This window comes from Dendropsophus ebraccatus, chromosome 14, assembly GCF_027789765.1.
Source record: "Dendropsophus ebraccatus isolate aDenEbr1 chromosome 14, aDenEbr1.pat, whole genome shotgun sequence".
Lineage (NCBI taxonomy): Eukaryota > Metazoa > Chordata > Amphibia > Anura > Hylidae > Dendropsophus > Dendropsophus ebraccatus.
Genome location: NC_091467.1, coordinates 20,593,301 through 20,610,800, shown reverse-complemented (window position 1 = coordinate 20,610,800; position 17,500 = coordinate 20,593,301). Strand labels below are relative to the sequence as shown.

Genomic DNA, 17,500 nt, shown 5'->3' with positions numbered 1-17,500 from the left:
TGGGGGGTAGGTAGCTAACCCTATAGTATAAAAGGGATCTAGGTAGTATGACAGGATCCAGTGGATCTTGTGGAGGGGGGGGGGCACCAGTCTTTTCAGGGGTCTGGTCACTCCTCTTCCTCTTCCTCAGTCTCCGGCTTTTCCTGGCTGTTTGAGGAAGGGCTGGAAGCCTTGTTCTCCTTTTTCCACTTCATCCTGCGGTTCTGGAACCAGATTTTGATCTGTCGCTCAGTCAGACACAGGGCATGTGCGATCTCTATGCGCCTTCTTCTTGTCAGGTAGCGATTATAGTGGAACTCCTTCTCCAGCTCCAGAGTCTGGTACCTGGTGTATGTCTGTCGGCCTCTCTTTCTGTCTGTGCCTAAAACATTACAAAAGGTCATGTATAAGGTTATGTGAATATATATATATATATATATATATATATATATATATATATATATATATATATATATATATAAAAAAGTTCCAGCAGCACTTTGCCTGCCAGCAGATCCAGGTCAGAGACCACTGACCAAACGTAGAGAATGTATATATATGTACATATATATATATATATATATATATATATATATATATATATATATATTTATTTATTCCCTGTCTGCGACATTTCCAGGCTTAACAGCCTATCAAACAATTTCCCATAGGTTACATGGTGGAGGTAGAAAGTATCTGTCAGTAAGATGATTGTATGGGGATTAGAATTGGAGTGCTGTGGGGGGCTATGGGCCAGAATGAATCAGATAGGTAAGACTATGGGGGGCAGTGATCAGATAGGTTATTCTGTGCAGGGGACTGAGAGAAGAATTAATAAATAGATAGGTCTGAGTATAAGTATCTATGGGGGGGCTGCAGTAATCAGGTCTGTTCTCCAGTGGGGGCCTATAGGCCATTAGTAAAGATGATATTTAATTCTGTAGGGTTTCTGTAGACAATCAGCATTTAGATATAAGAGAAGGGGGGGCATGAGTATAACATTAGGACTTGTCTAGGCACATCACAATGCACTTCTATAGAACATGTGTTTCTATGGAGCACACGCCTTTGTGGTCAGATTATATCCACTGTGACGAATTGCTGGATTAATATTTGGTCAGCGTTTCAGGAAGATGATGGGGGCCTATGGGGGGATTATCCCTGTTCCAAATTATCATTACACCAAGATTACACCCAGAAAATCTTATTATACCTCTGGATCAAAGTTATGTCAGGAATATTTAGGCTAGTCATATATAGTGTCTGGGAGGGTCCATAGCTGCCTGTCTATAAAATACATGGATATACATCAGGGCTATGGGCAGGCTGCAGAAGCTACTACTACTTTTTCAGCAAGTACATTGGTCTAGCTTCAAAACCCTTTAGTTTCTATACATTGCATAATAATAATAATAATAATAATAATAATAATAATAATTGCATAAATTCCTACTGCAATGCAATATAGCAAAGAGGTAGATCATAGAGATAACCAGCAGATGCAATATACATACTGGGGAAAAGTTCTAATTATTATTACCATGCAAAAGAGGTACACGTATACATTGCTCATGGTAGCTTGATCAATAGAGGTTGGGTGGAAAGGGAGATAGATGGATGGATAGATAGATAATAGATGGATAGATAGATAGATAGATAGATAGATAGATAGATAGGAGATAGATAGATAGATAGAAAGAAAGAAAGAAAGATAGATAGATAGATAGATAGATAGATAGATAGATAGATAGATAGATTGATAGGATATAGATAGATAGATAGATAGATAGATAGATAGATAGATAGATAGATAGATAGATCATAGCTAGCTAGCTGGCTGGCTGGCTAGATGGATGGATGGGTAGGTACACAGAAAGATAGATGATGGATAGATATGAGAGAGAGAGTCACATAGATAATAGATAGATGATAGATAGATAGATAGATAGATAGATAGATAGATAGATAGGATATAGATAGATAGATAGATAGATGGGATATAGAGAATAGATAAACAAGCATTACCGAATACTCGGGTCCCTGGGTAGCCTCTGCCTTCCTATATCAGTATAATGCCTCCCATGAATTGCTGGGATCTATGTCTCTGTTGTCAGCCACTTATTGCACATTGAGGAGCTGCCAGCAGACAGTATATACTGGGGCACCGAGCATCGTGTATCATCCCTGCTCCTATTTGCATAGCTCCTTAGCACTGGGGGTTTATAGCTCACGTTTGTTTAGCTTGTAAACTTCCCCCAATTCCAGTAAATACCTGATGCCACTAAATCTCCTGCCTGGGTTATTATACAGAGTGCCTGGATCAATGGCCCAGGATTACTAGGCTTCTATGTACTCCAGCAGCAGTTGTGCCCCGGTCACTCCAGTCTGAACGCCATTGATGAGCTGGGATTAGTCACAGGCGCCATGTATAATCGTCTCTCCATCCCTGAGGTGCGCTTCTCCCTCTTCCTCTCCCCTTCCCTCTTACCTGTGCTTCTCCCCCTTCCCTCTTACCTGTGCTTCTCCCCCTTCCCTCTTACCTGTGCTTCTCCCTCTTCCTCCCCCCTTCTCTCTTACCTGTGCTTCTCCCCATTCTCTCTTACCTGTGCTTCTCCCCCTTCCCTCTTACCTGTGCTTCTCCCCCTTCTCTCTTGCCTGTGCTTCTACCCCTTCCATCTTACCTGTGCTTCTCCCCCTTCTCTCTTACCTGTGCTTCTCCCCCTTCCCTCTTACCTGTGCTTCTCCCCCTTCCCTCTTACCTGTGCTTCTCCCTCTTCCTCTCCCCTTCCCTCTTACCTGTGCTTCTCCCCCTTCCCTCTTACCTGTGCTTCTCCCCCTTCCCTCTTACCTGTGCTTCTCCCCCTTCCCTCTTACCTGTGCTTCTCCCTCTTCCTCCCCCCTTCTCTCTTACCTGTGCTTCTCCCCATTCTCTCTTACCTGTGCTTCTCCCCCTTCCCTCTTACCTGTGCTTCTCCCCCTTCTCTCTTGCCTGTGCTTCTACCCCTTCCATCTTACCTGTGCTTCTCCCCCTTCTCTCTTACCTGTGCTTCTCCCCCTTCCCTCTTACCTGTGCTTCTCCCCCTTCCCTCTTACCTGTGCTTCTCCCTCTTCCTCTCCCCTTCCCTCTTACCTGTGCTTCTCCCCCTTCCCTCTTACCTGTGCTTCTCCCCCTTCCCTCTTACCTGTGCTTCTCCCCCTTCCCTCTTACCTGTGCTTCTCCCCCTTCCCTCTTACCTGTGCTTCTCCCCCTTCCCTCTTACCTGTGCTTCTCCCCCTCCCCCTTACCTGTGCTTCTCCCCCCCTTACCTGTGCTTCTCCCTCCCCCCTTCCCCCCTTACCTGTGCTCCTCATCCAGGGGTAGATTCGGAAGTTGCTCTCATTGTGCAGCTCAGAGTCTCTCTGTTCGCTCTTTGTGCAGTTCTGCTTGGAGGAGTCCCCACACATCAGGGAAAGGTTCTGCTCAAAGGGAGAACAGTGCATGTTAAAGGAGTCGATCCCGTAGCCGGAGGGAGGGAACATAGCCGGGCTCTGCGGGTGTAGGCTGCTCCCGTTGCTGTAGATCCCGGCCATGGATCCCGGGAAGGACGCCCCGCTCCCGGTGCCATAGCCCGTGCGCTGCGTATTGGAGGCAAAGGCGCACGAAGTTTGCTCCGGGAAGACTCCGGATGGGAAGACAGAAGTTGCAGTTGGATATTTGGAGAATAAAGCATTGGCATAATACAATGAACTCATAATTTGGCCGGATGATTTGTAGGCCGGGACGTTTTAGTGTCGGTTTTACGAGGTACCGTGATATATTACAGAATTAGAGTCCAGATTTACACCAAAAAGGACCCCCTTTTTCCTCCCTGACCATGTGACTGCAGGACACGTGATTTCCCACCACCCAATCCTGGCCATGCATCCCACAGCTTCTTATAATGTGGAAAAAAAAAAAAAAAAAAAAAAGGTTGTAGAGCTGGATTTATAAAATATGATAAATATTTGATGCCCTCTAAGATCTATGTTATAAAGTGCAAAAGCGATGGAGTCGATAAGTAAGCGGTAATCTGCTGCAATTGGACAGAAAAACCCACTGGACAGGCACAAAAAAAAACAACAAAAAAAAACTATCTATTCGTCTATTGATTTTGCTCTAACGCTGCTGTCTGCGTTCTGTGAGATCTCGCTATCTCTGTGCCATAGTTATTAATGGATCCTGCGTAATGCTGCTCAGTCCTGGACCGGGGGAGAAAACCACAAAGAGACCAAAACATCCAGACGAGGAGGAAGAAGAAGAAGGAGAAGAAGAAGGAGGAGGAGGAGGATTGTGCCTCTTATTGCTGGGATGGTCGCAGTAGCATGGCCCACACAGCCACATTACCTTCCATGTCTCACCAAGGTGCTGAGAATACTCACCCACTCCTTCTATTACAGTCACATTATAGTATGGGCAAGTAGACTGCTTTAACCCTTCACATGCCATAATAACCCAATACAATAGGAACTGATGTGTATTTCATCATAGCCCAAATAGCACAATGATCTGCTCCATTATGCAAGGCACTAAGTATAGTAAAGCTTAATATTTATGATTTTATATGAACACTTCCTACACTATAGTTACAGTGCTCCGAGCCAGAAGGGGCTCACCAGCTTTATATGGGTAATGATAACCCAAACTTGTGCTATATATATATATATATATATATATATATATATATATATATATATATATATAATTTGCTTATTATATCACAATGGCCTGCAATGTAACACAATGTATTGACCGAAGACGGTAAAGTGACCTGTGGTGATCTCTCTTCCTAATAGTACGTATACACATTACCCATATCAGAATATACTTTAGTGCTATATCAAGAGAGCTTCACCATCATCAACCCTAAGACAATACAACTACAATGGACTAAGATCTATATGGACTGTCAGGGAAAAGTTACTGAACTGAGGATCCATAATATTTTTACATTTGCATTCTGTAACCATCTATATAACATATAGGAAGACGATAGATAGATAGATAGATAGATAGATAGATAGATAGATAGATAGGAGATAGATAGATAGGAGATAGATAGATATTCATAGAGAATAGATAGATAGATAGATATTCATAGAAAATAGATAGATAGATAGATAGATAGATAGATAGATAGATAGATAGATAGATAGATAGATATTCATAGAAAATAGATAGATAGATATTCATAGAAAATAGATAGATAGATAGATAGATAGATAGATAGATAGATAATAGATAGATAATAGATAGATAGATAGATAGATAGATAGATAGATAGATAGATAGGAGATAGATTATAGATAATAGTTAGGAGATGGATAGAAGATAGATAGACAGACAGACAGACAAGGGACCCAGAGGTCTGAATATGGAATAGGGTTACCTGAGCACCTCATCCAGGATCCATGGTTATCTCTCTCCTCCCGTTGATCAGACCAGTGCTAGCCTTTGTATCCAAGCCCCTAGCCATACACACAGCCTATTCTCAGTGGCCCATTAGATTTTGCATTCTCTCTGAAGAAACCCAGCAGACTTTTATTTCTCTTTTTTTCACCCCAAGTTGGGGGGAAGTGAAGCATCAAAACTCACTGATGTCCCAATCCCTCTTGTAAACTTTATTGTAACTCCTTCTTCCGCCGCTTCCATGTTTAGACAATAGGACAAAGTGTGCAGAACCATAAAATAGAGAATTATCCCCATCCCCCAATAAAAGGAATTCACGTATACAGTATACAGTCTGTTCACAGTAACCCTAAAAAATCACAAGTGGCTTTTCACTGGGCGCATGCTAACTACATCCTGGCACACACTGAGAATGCGGGGTGCCAGGGACAACAAGAGGGGGTATCTAGCAGTGTGTTAGGGGGGGACTACAGCTGAATTAGGCAGTTTCATGTTGTTGGTCTGTTCTTTTATATATATATCTATATATATGTAAAGAAAATACAGTAAACCACATAGAGAAATAGTGCACACAAAACTTCTAGAGCAAAAACCTTTCCCCCCCCCCCAACAAAACAAACCCCCCCAAATGATCATCCACAAAAGCTATTGCGTTAAACACAAACACTACAAAGTCAATGGCTTCTCCCCCCTCTCTCTTAAGAAGGTAGTAGCTTCTCCTTGTCTTATAGGTTAAAGGTTTTAATAAGAGGGGATTACAGCTACAGCAACATTGTGCCCCCCTCCTGTATCTTTCCAGGAACATAGGACGAGGACTAGGGGGACAATTGGAGAATGCCTGCTTCTTTCCAGGACCATAGGACGAGGACTGGGGAGAATAGAGAGCGCCAGTGTCCAAGCTAGTCCAAGCTCTTCTCTCCCTTCTGTCCATCCAGTGCCTCCTCAGTGTCTTGTTGTGACCTCTCCATTTTCTGTTTCTCCAGTTCTTCCTGCTCACATTTGCTGCTGGGGAACTTATCTTTGTTGTTCTCCTTTTTCCATTTCATCCTCCTGTTCTGGAACCAGATTTTGACCTGTCTTTCAGTAAGTCCCAGAGCATGAGACACCTCGATCCTCCGCTTGCGAGTCAGGTAAGGGTTGAAGAGGAACTCCTTCTCCAGCTCCAGGGTCTGGTAGCGGCTGTAGGTCTGTCTGCCTCTCCTGCGTCCGGCGGCTGCTGGAGAGGAGGAGGACAAAGGGTCAAGAATAAAGGGATGGAAAGATGATAGGACAAAGCAGCAACATAAAGAGGATACAGTACAAATATCAAATAATAAAAAAAAGGCAATGCAATGCTACAAAGGGCTGGGGCAGGAGGGTGGAAAGAGTCTGGGAAGTGTCCAGCAGTAAAACACAAACCTCCATCCGGGCAATTAAACTATAAAGCAATTCACAAGTGCACAAGTTACCCCCCATAAAACAGGGTCACTTTATGGACGTGTTCCACTATTGCTCACCTTGTGGTCTCATCCATGGAAAGAGTTGTGTGGGTGAGGGACTCTGTTCAGAGCTCTCTGCCTCTTCTCCCAGGCCGGCTGAAGCCAACTTGCAGTCGGTGTATTGCACTAGATCCGAGTCCTGGCTGCTGAACAGGCTCTGCCTTTGCAAAGGGTCGTATCCATAGAAGCTGCTGGGGTCCCCATGGCAGGTTACAGCGCAAGGATTCTGCTGGTAAGGGGGTGAGGACAAGGAAGACGTTCCATGGTAAAATTCCTGAATTTGGCTAGGGTGCTGAAAGGTGCCCCCAGCACTGGGTCCATACACAACAGTGGGTCTGCCACCTAGATCCTGTGCAAAGCCACAATCATAGTAATTGGGGCGCAAAGATTCCCCTGTTTTGTATTTGGAGAAGAGTGAATTGACAAAATAGGAGCTCATTTTAATGGTTCTTTTTTACAGACAAGAGAAGAAGGAGAAGAAGAAGAAGAAGAAGAAGTAGAAGCAAAAAAGGAATCCTGGCTGGTTGTGGCTGTGATTTCCAGGAATATAAAAGAAAGATACAATCAAAAGTCTATGCCTGGATGAGATTGCATCCCTTGTTTTTTATCATAATCAAAAAAATAGCACTTAAGACTTGTCGCTTTACATTTCCAGGAAGGGATTGCCAGTTCATAAACAGTTTCTGTGATTTACTTCGCAGCAAATGACTTGTTTCATATTTTGCAGCGTCTTTTCACGAACATTTGCATCTATTAGGAGCGCCTCCTCCTATTGGCTTCTCTATCTCCACCAGGACTGTGCGCAGGATTGGGAGAGGCGCAGAAAAGCCAGGGAAGGGGGAGAAGTGGTGGAGAGACACAAGAACCTACCGATTAAATATCTTTAACTACCTCCACTAATGACATCTCCATCTCCAGCTCCATCATATACCTAGCCCACCCCAAAGATTGTTTTTTTTTTTTTTTGGGGGGTGGGGGAGGAGTACAGAAAATTAAAGAGAGGGACATTTAGTCGTTAATTTAGGAAAATTTTAACGAGGCAGTTTTAGCCTTTTGAAATGTCAGGGTCGCTTTGGAAAACTGTAAAAGTACACGATTTAATTGCTACGAGTTTTTTATTTTTTATTTTTACTGGGTCCAATAAATGTAATTGGTATTTTAATACAAGTTATCAAATCATACAGTTTCTTAGGCTAAACATATTTTAAGACAAACGAGCTCAGTCATATTTAACATTTTAATGATCAATTCCAACTATTATTGATAAAGGTGCAGGAACCCCCCCCCCTCCTCCTCCTCCCCCCCCCTCCCCCATAGAGGAAAATGGGGGCCTGTAAAGTGTTTAGTAAACTATAAAAGGCTGTAAAGCCGAGATGGGGAGGTTGTTTATGCCGCAGAATATAAAAAGCGTTCGCAGTTTACGAGGCTTCTCCATTACAGCGATAAAATAGCAGATTCGATTGGAACCTTACACATTATTATAGCAAGATGCTGCGAGTGTCAATACTGAATTAAAATCATCATTGTCTTCACAATAACACTTTTTTTTTTTTTTTTTTAAGTCTGTGTTTCTCTTCTCCCCTGAAGGCAGCTACTTATTATTACCCAGACCAGGCAGGAGGAGAACAAGGCAGGGATGGCCCCCAATGCTTGGTCACTGCTGGTGTCTCTGTGAGTCCCCCCCCCCCCCCCATCCTCCATCATCCCCCCTGTACATAGTAATAATCCCTCTTATCTCACAGATAAAACACACAGGTCCATCCACCTCTATATGCCTTCAAAAGACCACACTGCTTTATGGTGGCTGCAGGGGATCCCTAGAGTTATTTTTGTACTTTATTGTCTATATCAGGGGTAGGGAACCTTGGCTCTCCAGCTGTTGGAAAACTACAACTCCCATCATGCCTGGACAGCCGAAGGCTGTCCAGGCATGATGGGAGTTGTAGTTTTGCAACTTTCCCTACCCCTGGTCTATATGTATCCGTCAATTTCGGATAGTCATGATCTAGAACAACAGGGAATCTATCAATAGCTATCTGTCTTTTCTGTATATATATATATATATATATATATATATATATATATATATATATGTATATATATATATATATATATATATATATATATATATGTGTGTGTGTTTAATAGAAATGATTAATATTGGGAGACATGATAGAAATCTATTTCTCTTTCTGTGAATAGGATTTTGATACCAATGTCCTACTAAATTAAATAATATGGATGGAAGACTATAGATTCCCATTGTATTTAACAGTGGCAGATTTCAGGGACTACTCATAAAAAATGGTAAAAAAAAACACGGGTGCAATCATCGGTTTTTAGGTTTTTCATATTAAATAAATAATTGATCAGTTTTCATGTCATTTAATGGAGGGGAAAGAGAATAATAATAATATGGGTCCATTGTAGATGGAAAGCAAAAACAGGCGATGTAAAGGGCAGAAACGTGTGGTATAAAAACGCACAGGCACAAATATACAGATGCTGACATCATACAAGAAACATACGTATACACATATACATACATATACATATATACATAAATACACAACTCACATATATACACCACACACATATATAGGCACACAGAAACATACGTATACACATATACCTATATACATAAGAACACACACACACACACATACATACATAGATATACATATATACATAAACACACAACATACAACTCACATATATACCCCACACACATATATGCACACAGAAACATACGTATACATATATACATAAACACACAGACAACTCACATATATACACCACACACATAAAGGCACACAGAAACATACGTATAAACATATACCTATATACATAAACACACACACATACATACATAGATATACACATATACATAAACACACAACATACATACATACATAGATATACATATATACATAAACACACAACATACAACTCACATATATACACCACACACATATATGCACACAGAAACATACGTATACATATATACATATATACATAAACACACAGACAAATCACATATATACACCACACACATAAAGGCACACAGAAACATACGTATACACATATACATAGATATATATACATAAACACAACGTACATATATACACCACACACACATATGCATAGATATACATATATACACAAACACACCTCACATATATACACCACACACACATATACATAGATATACATATACATATATACACAAACACACATCACATATATACACCACACACATTTTGGCACACAGAAACATACGTATACACATACACATAGATATACATATTTACACACACACACACATATATATATATATATATACATATATACAAAAACCACTCACATATACACACACACACCCACCACAGACACATAACAGTGCAGAGATTCTCTAGAGTACTTAGTGCTGTAAATTACATGGATCTTTCCATTAAATTAAGGAATATAGCAGAATATGCCCCCATAGATTTGTAGGTTATGGTAACATTGTCTGTACAATGGCATATGAGGGCACCCAGCAGCCATGCTCTTTGGCTTCATGTTCAGCCTTCTTCCCCATAATCCTGCTAATTACACCCTCGTTCAGATTATGCTTCTGAATGTCATACTTATCTTATGTGATTACAACTTGATGAAACAGTCTAGTGATCCAGCACCCACTTCCCCTGACAGGAGGTCTCCAGAAATGACCAGTTTAAAGATATGTCAACACCAGCTCCTATTATCACCATAACACTCAATATAATTAAAGTCTATTTGGATATCACTGTGCAATCTGCAGGGAGGAATCTCTCCAAAACGGCATCCTAGCAATCATAAGTATACTAATCTTCCCCCTGTGCTATTGTTCCCTAATTTACTGATTGTTAAAACGTTTTACAGTGTCATAAAGCTGAATTATTCGTTCAAGTTACATTTAGGAGATATTTTGTTTTCGTGTTTTATTCCTTATGACGAAGAGACATAACAATTTCTGGGAAGGAAGAGAACAGCTCTTTTTTTGTATGTAAAAAAGGGTATGTTTAGTGCAATTTTTAAAGCTAGTTTCTAAGGAATGGAGCGAAAAATCTAAAATTCATAGATCAACAGCGCCACCAAGTGAGCGCTTGTGGGAATACAGGCAATTATAGCAATTGCAAAGTTTAGTTCTATTTTTTTTTTTCTGAAACATATACTATTTAAGAATGGATTTTTTTTTTTAAAATGATCATGCAGTTATAATTATATTTAATTTTTAAGCATCAAGGGGATGTTTTATGACTGGGAGTAAATGGTTAAATATATAGTGTGAAGGTAGCAGAAGGGAGCTGTGCTGGGGGAGAGTCTGGACAGCTTTGGCTTGATACTGATAAAGAAAACACAATTTCAGACGTCTGGCCACAGTTCTCTTGTTTGAAAGTTTATGGCTTGAATTCTTGTAGCCAGGAGTAAAAAAAAAAAAAGAAAGAACAAAAGACATTAAACCCCAGAGAGGAGTTTCCAAGGCTTCTGAAAAGCTCCAGAAATTCCCAGCTTCCCTCTGCCTCCTCATATATTTTCTCTGAGCTGTTGAAAGGTATTTACGTGTTCCTCCTCACAGTCCCAGCCCTCTCTAGCCAGGAAACTTCCTCACAGTCTCCTCACTTCTCTGCCTATAAACTTTTACAGCCCTTATATACTTTTATGACACAGCACTAAACGGAATTTTCCTTTTTATCACCAGCACTTGCTTTTTAAGCCCTTCATCCCTTTTTGTTTTCCCAAAGAATTATGCAAATAGGCCCCTAAAAAGAGAGAGAGAGGGGCAGAAGCTCTTCCAGAATCCCATCAATACTCTTCCCAGCACCCCCTCTCTATCTATCTGTGTTTTCCTGAGTGATAAAAGTCCTATTATTTTTCAATTGATGTCGATGGAAAATAAAATATTAAAAAGGACATTGGTGACAGGTTGCTAGAGCTGACAGGGAAAGATATAGGAGAGCAGGAGAGATTTTCTATAAATCAGGTCACCACTATGTGTGTACACAATGCAATCCCTTCCACACACCTTTCCTATACACTACCTACAAGGGATGGCAAGCTGTATGGATTCTTATAATCCCCCACTGAAGAATGTATATAGAGATAGATAGATAGATAGATAGATAGATAGATAGATAGATAGAAGATAGATAGATAGATAGAAAGGAGATAGATAGATAGATAGATAGATAGATAGATATATAGAAAGGAGATAGATAGATAGATAGATAGATAGGAGATAGATAGATAGATAGATAGATAGATAGATAGATAGATAGATAGGAGATAGATAGATAGATAGATAGGAGATAGATAGATAGATAGATAGATAGATAGGAGATAGATAGATAGATAGATAGATAGAAGATCGATGATAGATTGATAGATAAATAGCTATATGCGTGCATGTGTGTGTACTTGTACACACACACACACACACACACACACACACATATATATATATATGCTATCTCACCTACTTTCGTGCACATATAATCTGTCTGCCTTTCTATGTGTGTACATTTGTGTATACTATGCTGGACACTATATATATATATATATATATATATATATATATATATATATATATATATATATATATATATATATATATACACATACACATACATACTGCGTGCATATATACATATATATGTATACATATTATTAAATGCAAATTCAAATATATAAATAGATATAATACATCTAATAAATAAAAAAATATATTAAAAAAAATAAATAAAACTCTCTCTCTCTCTCTCTCTCTCTCTCTCTCTCTCTCTCTATATATATATAGTGGTGTATACACCTATATATAGAGTTGGTTAGTAACTATTATTGTAGTGTGCTGTAATAAATGAAGAGGATGGCCAGCAGCTTATATCACTAGTTTAATAATTGTTTGCAAATAACACATCATGAACTGGTCCATTGTAAACAGTCGGGTGGTCCCCCCTTCCCCCCCATAGTAAACACTACATGAATAGATATTTACACACGAACACAAAACTTTCAAGTATAGCAGATTTCAACAACATAAAAAATATACAAATACTTTGACTTCGACACGAGGAGAACCAAATCTACATTCTGTATAAACGTCATTTCACAATAAATTAGAAAGATCCTACTTCTAGGGAACATTCACCGTCTTTTTGTTGCTCTAGTACTAAAAACAAAGAAAAACTTTTTTTTCTACTTATTTATAATTTTTTTTTGTAAATTGACTTTTTTTGTTTTATTTTTCTAGAAAACTAATTTAGGAAATCGAGACTTTTTCTTTTCTCCAGTGTGCTCTCAAGTCATATTCTTCTGGCTCAGTATAAAAAGGGAGTCTGCTGGCTGAACTTCCTATAATAGAGGGAGGGAATATTAAATATATCTATAAGTTATAGCTCTGTATGACAATGCTGATGGAAGGTGCGAGGTTGCACTATGTTTCTTCATCTGCACCCATGTAGAGCTACCTACCTGCAGGTAGGTATCCCATTCCCTGCCTACAGAGGGACAACAAGTGGACATGTAGTACAGGACTGCACAGAAAATAACAGGAATGCTGTCTGCTTGCTACTACCTGGCCAGTCTACAACAGCCTCCATATGTCATGCAAGTAAAGATGGAAAAGTCCTATGCAAGTGTAGTCATAAATAGGGAGCAGGTGCATTCTGGCGAGAGAAGAGAAGGGGTTAATCCTTCCCCTGTTCCTTGTTCAGCTTCTTCATTTTCATCCTCCGGTTCTGGAACCAGATTTTGACCTGTCTCTCGCTCAGGTTGAGCAGTCTGGCCACCTCATGCCTCCTGTCCCTGGTCAGGTACATGTTAAACAGGAATTCTTTCTCCAGCTCCAGGGTCTGGTATTTGGTGTAGGGACATCTCTTCTTCCTCGAGGATCTGGCGTGCAACCAGTTAGCAGAGGGGTTAGCTGCAGAGGGAAGAGACAAGAAGCAATGGGATTATAGTATATGGGGTTAGAACGTTCTACTAGAAAATATATATATGGTAGATATGCAACTACATATAATATATATATATTTATGTATATAGATAGAGAGAGAGAGTTTATAAACAAAGATAATATTTGGAATTGATAAGTAGATATGCAACTACATATAGGATATGTGTGGATATATAGCTCTTATTATTAGTGTGTGAGTGTATATATAAGTATATATATATATATATATATATATATATATACACTCTTATTATTAGTATGTATATATATATATATATATATATATATATATATATATATATATATATAGTTATATACTCCAACTCTTATTATTTGTATATATATATATATATATATATATATATATATATATATTTATAGAGCGAGAGAGAGAACAAATAATATAAGGAAATTAATAAATATAAAAATAAAAGCATTATTATATTATTAAAAAAATTGTTGGGTAGGTAGATAGATAGATAGATAGATAGATAGGAGATAGATAGATAGATAGATAGATAGATAGATAGATAGATAGGAGATAGATAGATAGATAGATAGATAGATAGATAGATAGATAGATAGATAGGAGATAGATAGATAGATAGGAGATAGATAGATAGATAATAGATAGATAGATAGATAGATAGATAGATAGATAGGAGATAGATAGATAGATAGATAGATAGATAGATAGGAGATAGATAGATAGATAGATAGATAGATAGATAGATAGGAGATAGATAGATAGATAGATAATGGATATTAAATGAATGGATTAATAGACAAATGGAGAAAAAGAAAACAAAATAAATGTATAAATAAATAAATAGATGAATGGATAAAACAGACAGGTGGTGAGTGATTTGTGTCTGTCCAGCTTTCTCTATGTATATATTCGCATATTCACTATATACAGTATACAATGTGTCACACAATACTATTATATACATTGTTGCGCTACACTCTGGCTCTCTGTACTTCTCTGTATGGCTCAGCTGATATGTATGTATGTATGTATGTATGTATGTATGTATATTGGCCAGTAAGTGGCCGGGGTAATGTATACTGTATATTATCGGTGACTAGGAGCCGTATTTCCCATTCTCCCCCATAATACAGCCGGTTTGTAGTAATGAAATATAGATGGCGGCAGCATTGTCCCCGGGCCAGCCTGGCAGCTCCGGGCTGCTATATCTTCCTCCTTCTATCCTCCTCCATATAATGTGCAGGAAGATGAAATATTCACGAGATTTAGATGAGTGAATAATTAATCGCAGTTAATCCGGCTGCGGCTTGTACGATTGTGAGCAGAGATCGGGCACGTCTGGATCTGCAGCTACTGGTGGCTTCACGACAGCTTCAATATTTACATAGTCAATTATATATACTGGAAGTTTCTTGGTTGTAGTCTCTGTGCTAATACATAACTGTGCCCTCATTACCATAGTACAGGAAGAATAATTCTATGTGTGTATACTATATATGTGTATACATTGCCTCAGGCTGTTACATACAGGTCAGAGGGGACTATAGATTACAACACATAAAACTCTTCTATACATTACATACATCAGTACTGTATATAAACAGCAAATATACATCTGGTAACGTCAGAAGGTGTAGGGATATAACTATATACAGTATATCCATCATTATATCCTGGAGAAACTATAGTGTCCTGATAGCAGCTCAAGAAGTAACATTTTATATATTACAGAGATCGGGTAATACGTCACAGTGACTATGAGGATGATCAGAACCGGCTGATAGATAGATAGATAATCTATCTATCTATCTATCTATCTATCATCTATCTATCTATCTATCTCCTATCTATCTATCTATCATCTATCTATCTATCTATCTATCTATCATCTATCTATCTATCTATCTATCTATCTATCTATATATCCGTTTATTAACCAATTTATTTAATTTCTATTTCTTTCAAATTGTTTCCCCCCATTCTTGTATTTTAATATCTATTTCCTTTCCTATCTATCTATCTATCTATCTCCTATCTATCTATCTATCTATCTATCTATCTATCTATCTATTTATCTGTCTCCTATCTATCTATCTATCTCCTATCTATCTATCTATCTATCTATCTATCTCCTATCTATCTATTTATCTGTCTCCTATCTATCTATCTATCTATCTTTTTTTTTTTTGTACAATTTATTAGTCTGTGGAAGACTTATATAAAACCTAAATTCTACAATTCAGGGGGATCCTATCTATCTATCTATCTATCTATCTATCTATCTATCTATCTATCTATCTATCTATCTCCTATCTGCCTATCTATCTCCTATCTATCTATCTATCTCCTATCTATCTATCTCCTATCTATCTCCTATCTATCTATCTATCTATCTATCTATCTATCTATCTCCTATCTATGTATTTGATATCTACATCACCTCTCTTCATATTTAATGTAATATTTGTACATGTTTATCTACTTATTTGATATCAATTCTTGTCATATAACAAACTTATTCTAAAAAGATCTCCATGTCTATTAATGTATTCTATTGTAATTCCCCTCTGTCTGTCTGTGATCTGTTCTCTTCCCCCCTGTGTGTTGGTGTTGGGCCCCTGCTCTGTGTGTCTGGCTCTCGGGCAGGATCCTTGCACTTTTATGGCACTGTTATTACTAGGATTGTGCTCGGACTTCCTGACTTGTGTAACTTACTTTGATGTGGCCTGTCTTTGTCCTCGCTTCCTTCGCACCCTTTATTGTCCTGGAAGGTAGTGGGCCTCTCATCAGCCTCCTCTCTTCCAGCAGGCGACTCTAGATTGTACTCCTGGGCTCCCAATTTCTGCAGCTCCCCAGGGTGCCCCAGCAGCGGCTCAGCCTTCACGGCTCCTTGTCCCGGTCCAGACTCAGTCCTGGGCAGCGGCTCCAGCCAGCCCCGTAAGTACCTGCTCTCTGCGGAGGGGGCGCCCTGCTGGAGGTAGGGGTGGTAGACAGGAGGCAGGGGGGTGACTGCAGCAGCGCTGTGTGGGTTCAGGGGAGTCCAGGACGCACTGAACACTGGAGGTTTGGGCTGGAAGCTACACGAGGGGAAGTCCAGGGTGTCTGGGTGCCCTGCAGCTGCCCGAGGACTGGGGTACTGTCCAGAGTACTTGGGTGCTGGAGGATCCTCACTCTCAGGGCTTATTATGGACTCCACAAAGTAGTTACTGAGGGCTCCAGAAATGGACATTCTTGGACATCATACAAAGCAGGTTCATTGAAGGGAAGAAGATATAGGACAGATGCAGAGCTTTTCCCTTCCCAACTTCCCAGCCAACAAAGTGCACTTGGGCTGCTGCCTCCTGAGCTCCTGGCAAATGATTGGTCAAACTTTATCCGTGTGCCTGATAAAGCGTCACAGAGACATCAATCAATCGGAGGGGCCGCACGGAGCTGTCAGCATTCATATCAAGGAGCCATTGTTTTATGTGGATGAGGCTGCTGCTGCTGCTGTACGCCTGAGACCCGAGCAATCCTCCTCCACTACCATCACCCTGCTGCTGGTCGTGCCACCACCTCCTAGTGCCCCAGGTACTCTGGCTGCATGCACTGACCTGGGGCACACACACTGGCTGCACCATTCTCTATGCTATATATATATATATATATATATA

The 17,500-nt window shown here is 39.7% G+C and overlaps 3 protein-coding genes across 5 annotated transcripts in view; all 3 read right to left on the bottom strand.

The window, feature by feature from the left end:
* Window positions 1-5,580, bottom strand: part of HOXB7 (homeobox B7) — a 5,682-nt gene extending 102 nt beyond the window's left edge. The window contains exons 1-3 of one of the 2 annotated variants that reach the window (XM_069953687.1): window positions 5,385-5,580; window positions 3,318-3,435; window positions 1-361 (exon numbers count right to left, since the gene is read on the bottom strand). The exon at window positions 1-361 is cut by the window's left edge and continues 102 nt beyond it. In XM_069953687.1, the coding sequence (XP_069809788.1) occupies window positions 108-361; window positions 3,318-3,423 (360 nt within the window). In that variant the 5' untranslated portion in view covers window positions 3,424-3,435; window positions 5,385-5,580 and the 3' untranslated portion in view covers window positions 1-107. Of the gene's footprint in view, window positions 362-3,317; window positions 3,855-5,384 lie in introns of those variants that run through there. The other variant, XM_069953686.1, reaches the window with a different exon arrangement.
* Window positions 5,581-6,184: 604 nt separating this feature from the next.
* On the bottom strand, window positions 6,185-7,321 carry HOXB8 (homeobox B8). Of its 2 annotated transcripts, none has more exons than XM_069952573.1 (2): window positions 6,901-7,321; window positions 6,185-6,620 (listed from the first exon to the last, which is right to left on the bottom strand). In XM_069952573.1, the coding sequence occupies exons 1-2, from the start codon at window positions 7,319-7,321 to the stop codon at window positions 6,304-6,306; spliced, it is 738 nt and encodes a 245-aa protein (XP_069808674.1). In that variant the 3' UTR covers window positions 6,185-6,303. The 2 variants fall into 2 exon arrangements, with proteins under 2 accessions (XP_069808674.1, XP_069808673.1); XM_069952572.1 differs by having other exon boundaries at window positions 6,185-6,617.
* Window positions 7,322-13,188: 5,867 nt separating this feature from the next.
* Window positions 13,189-17,076, bottom strand: HOXB9 (homeobox B9). Its single transcript, XM_069952713.1, has 2 exons — window positions 16,563-17,076; window positions 13,189-13,825 (listed from the first exon to the last, which is right to left on the bottom strand). Exons 1-2 carry the CDS (start codon window positions 17,074-17,076, stop codon window positions 13,590-13,592), a joined length of 750 nt encoding a protein of 249 aa, XP_069808814.1. The 3' UTR covers window positions 13,189-13,589.
* Between the last annotated feature and the right edge of the window lie 424 nt (window positions 17,077-17,500).

What these genes read in the sequence shown, in the direction of transcription:
- HOXB9 (XM_069952713.1), bottom strand. Translation starts at nt 17,076, where the DNA reads ATGTCCATTTCTGGAGCCCTCAGTAACTACTTTGTGGAGTCCATAATA. An exon ending in CAAAGACAGGCCACATCAAA is followed by an intron (nt 13,826 to 16,562) that starts GTAAGTTACACA and finishes TTCCCTCTGCAG; the next exon opens with CTAACCCCTCTGCTAACTGG.
- HOXB8 (XM_069952573.1), bottom strand. Translation starts at nt 7,321, where the DNA reads ATGAGCTCCTATTTTGTCAATTCACTCTTCTCCAAATACAAAACAGGG. An exon ending in TCCATGGATGAGACCACAAG is followed by an intron (nt 6,621 to 6,900) that starts GTGAGCAATAGT and finishes CCTCCTCTCCAG; the next exon opens with CAGCCGCCGGACGCAGGAGA.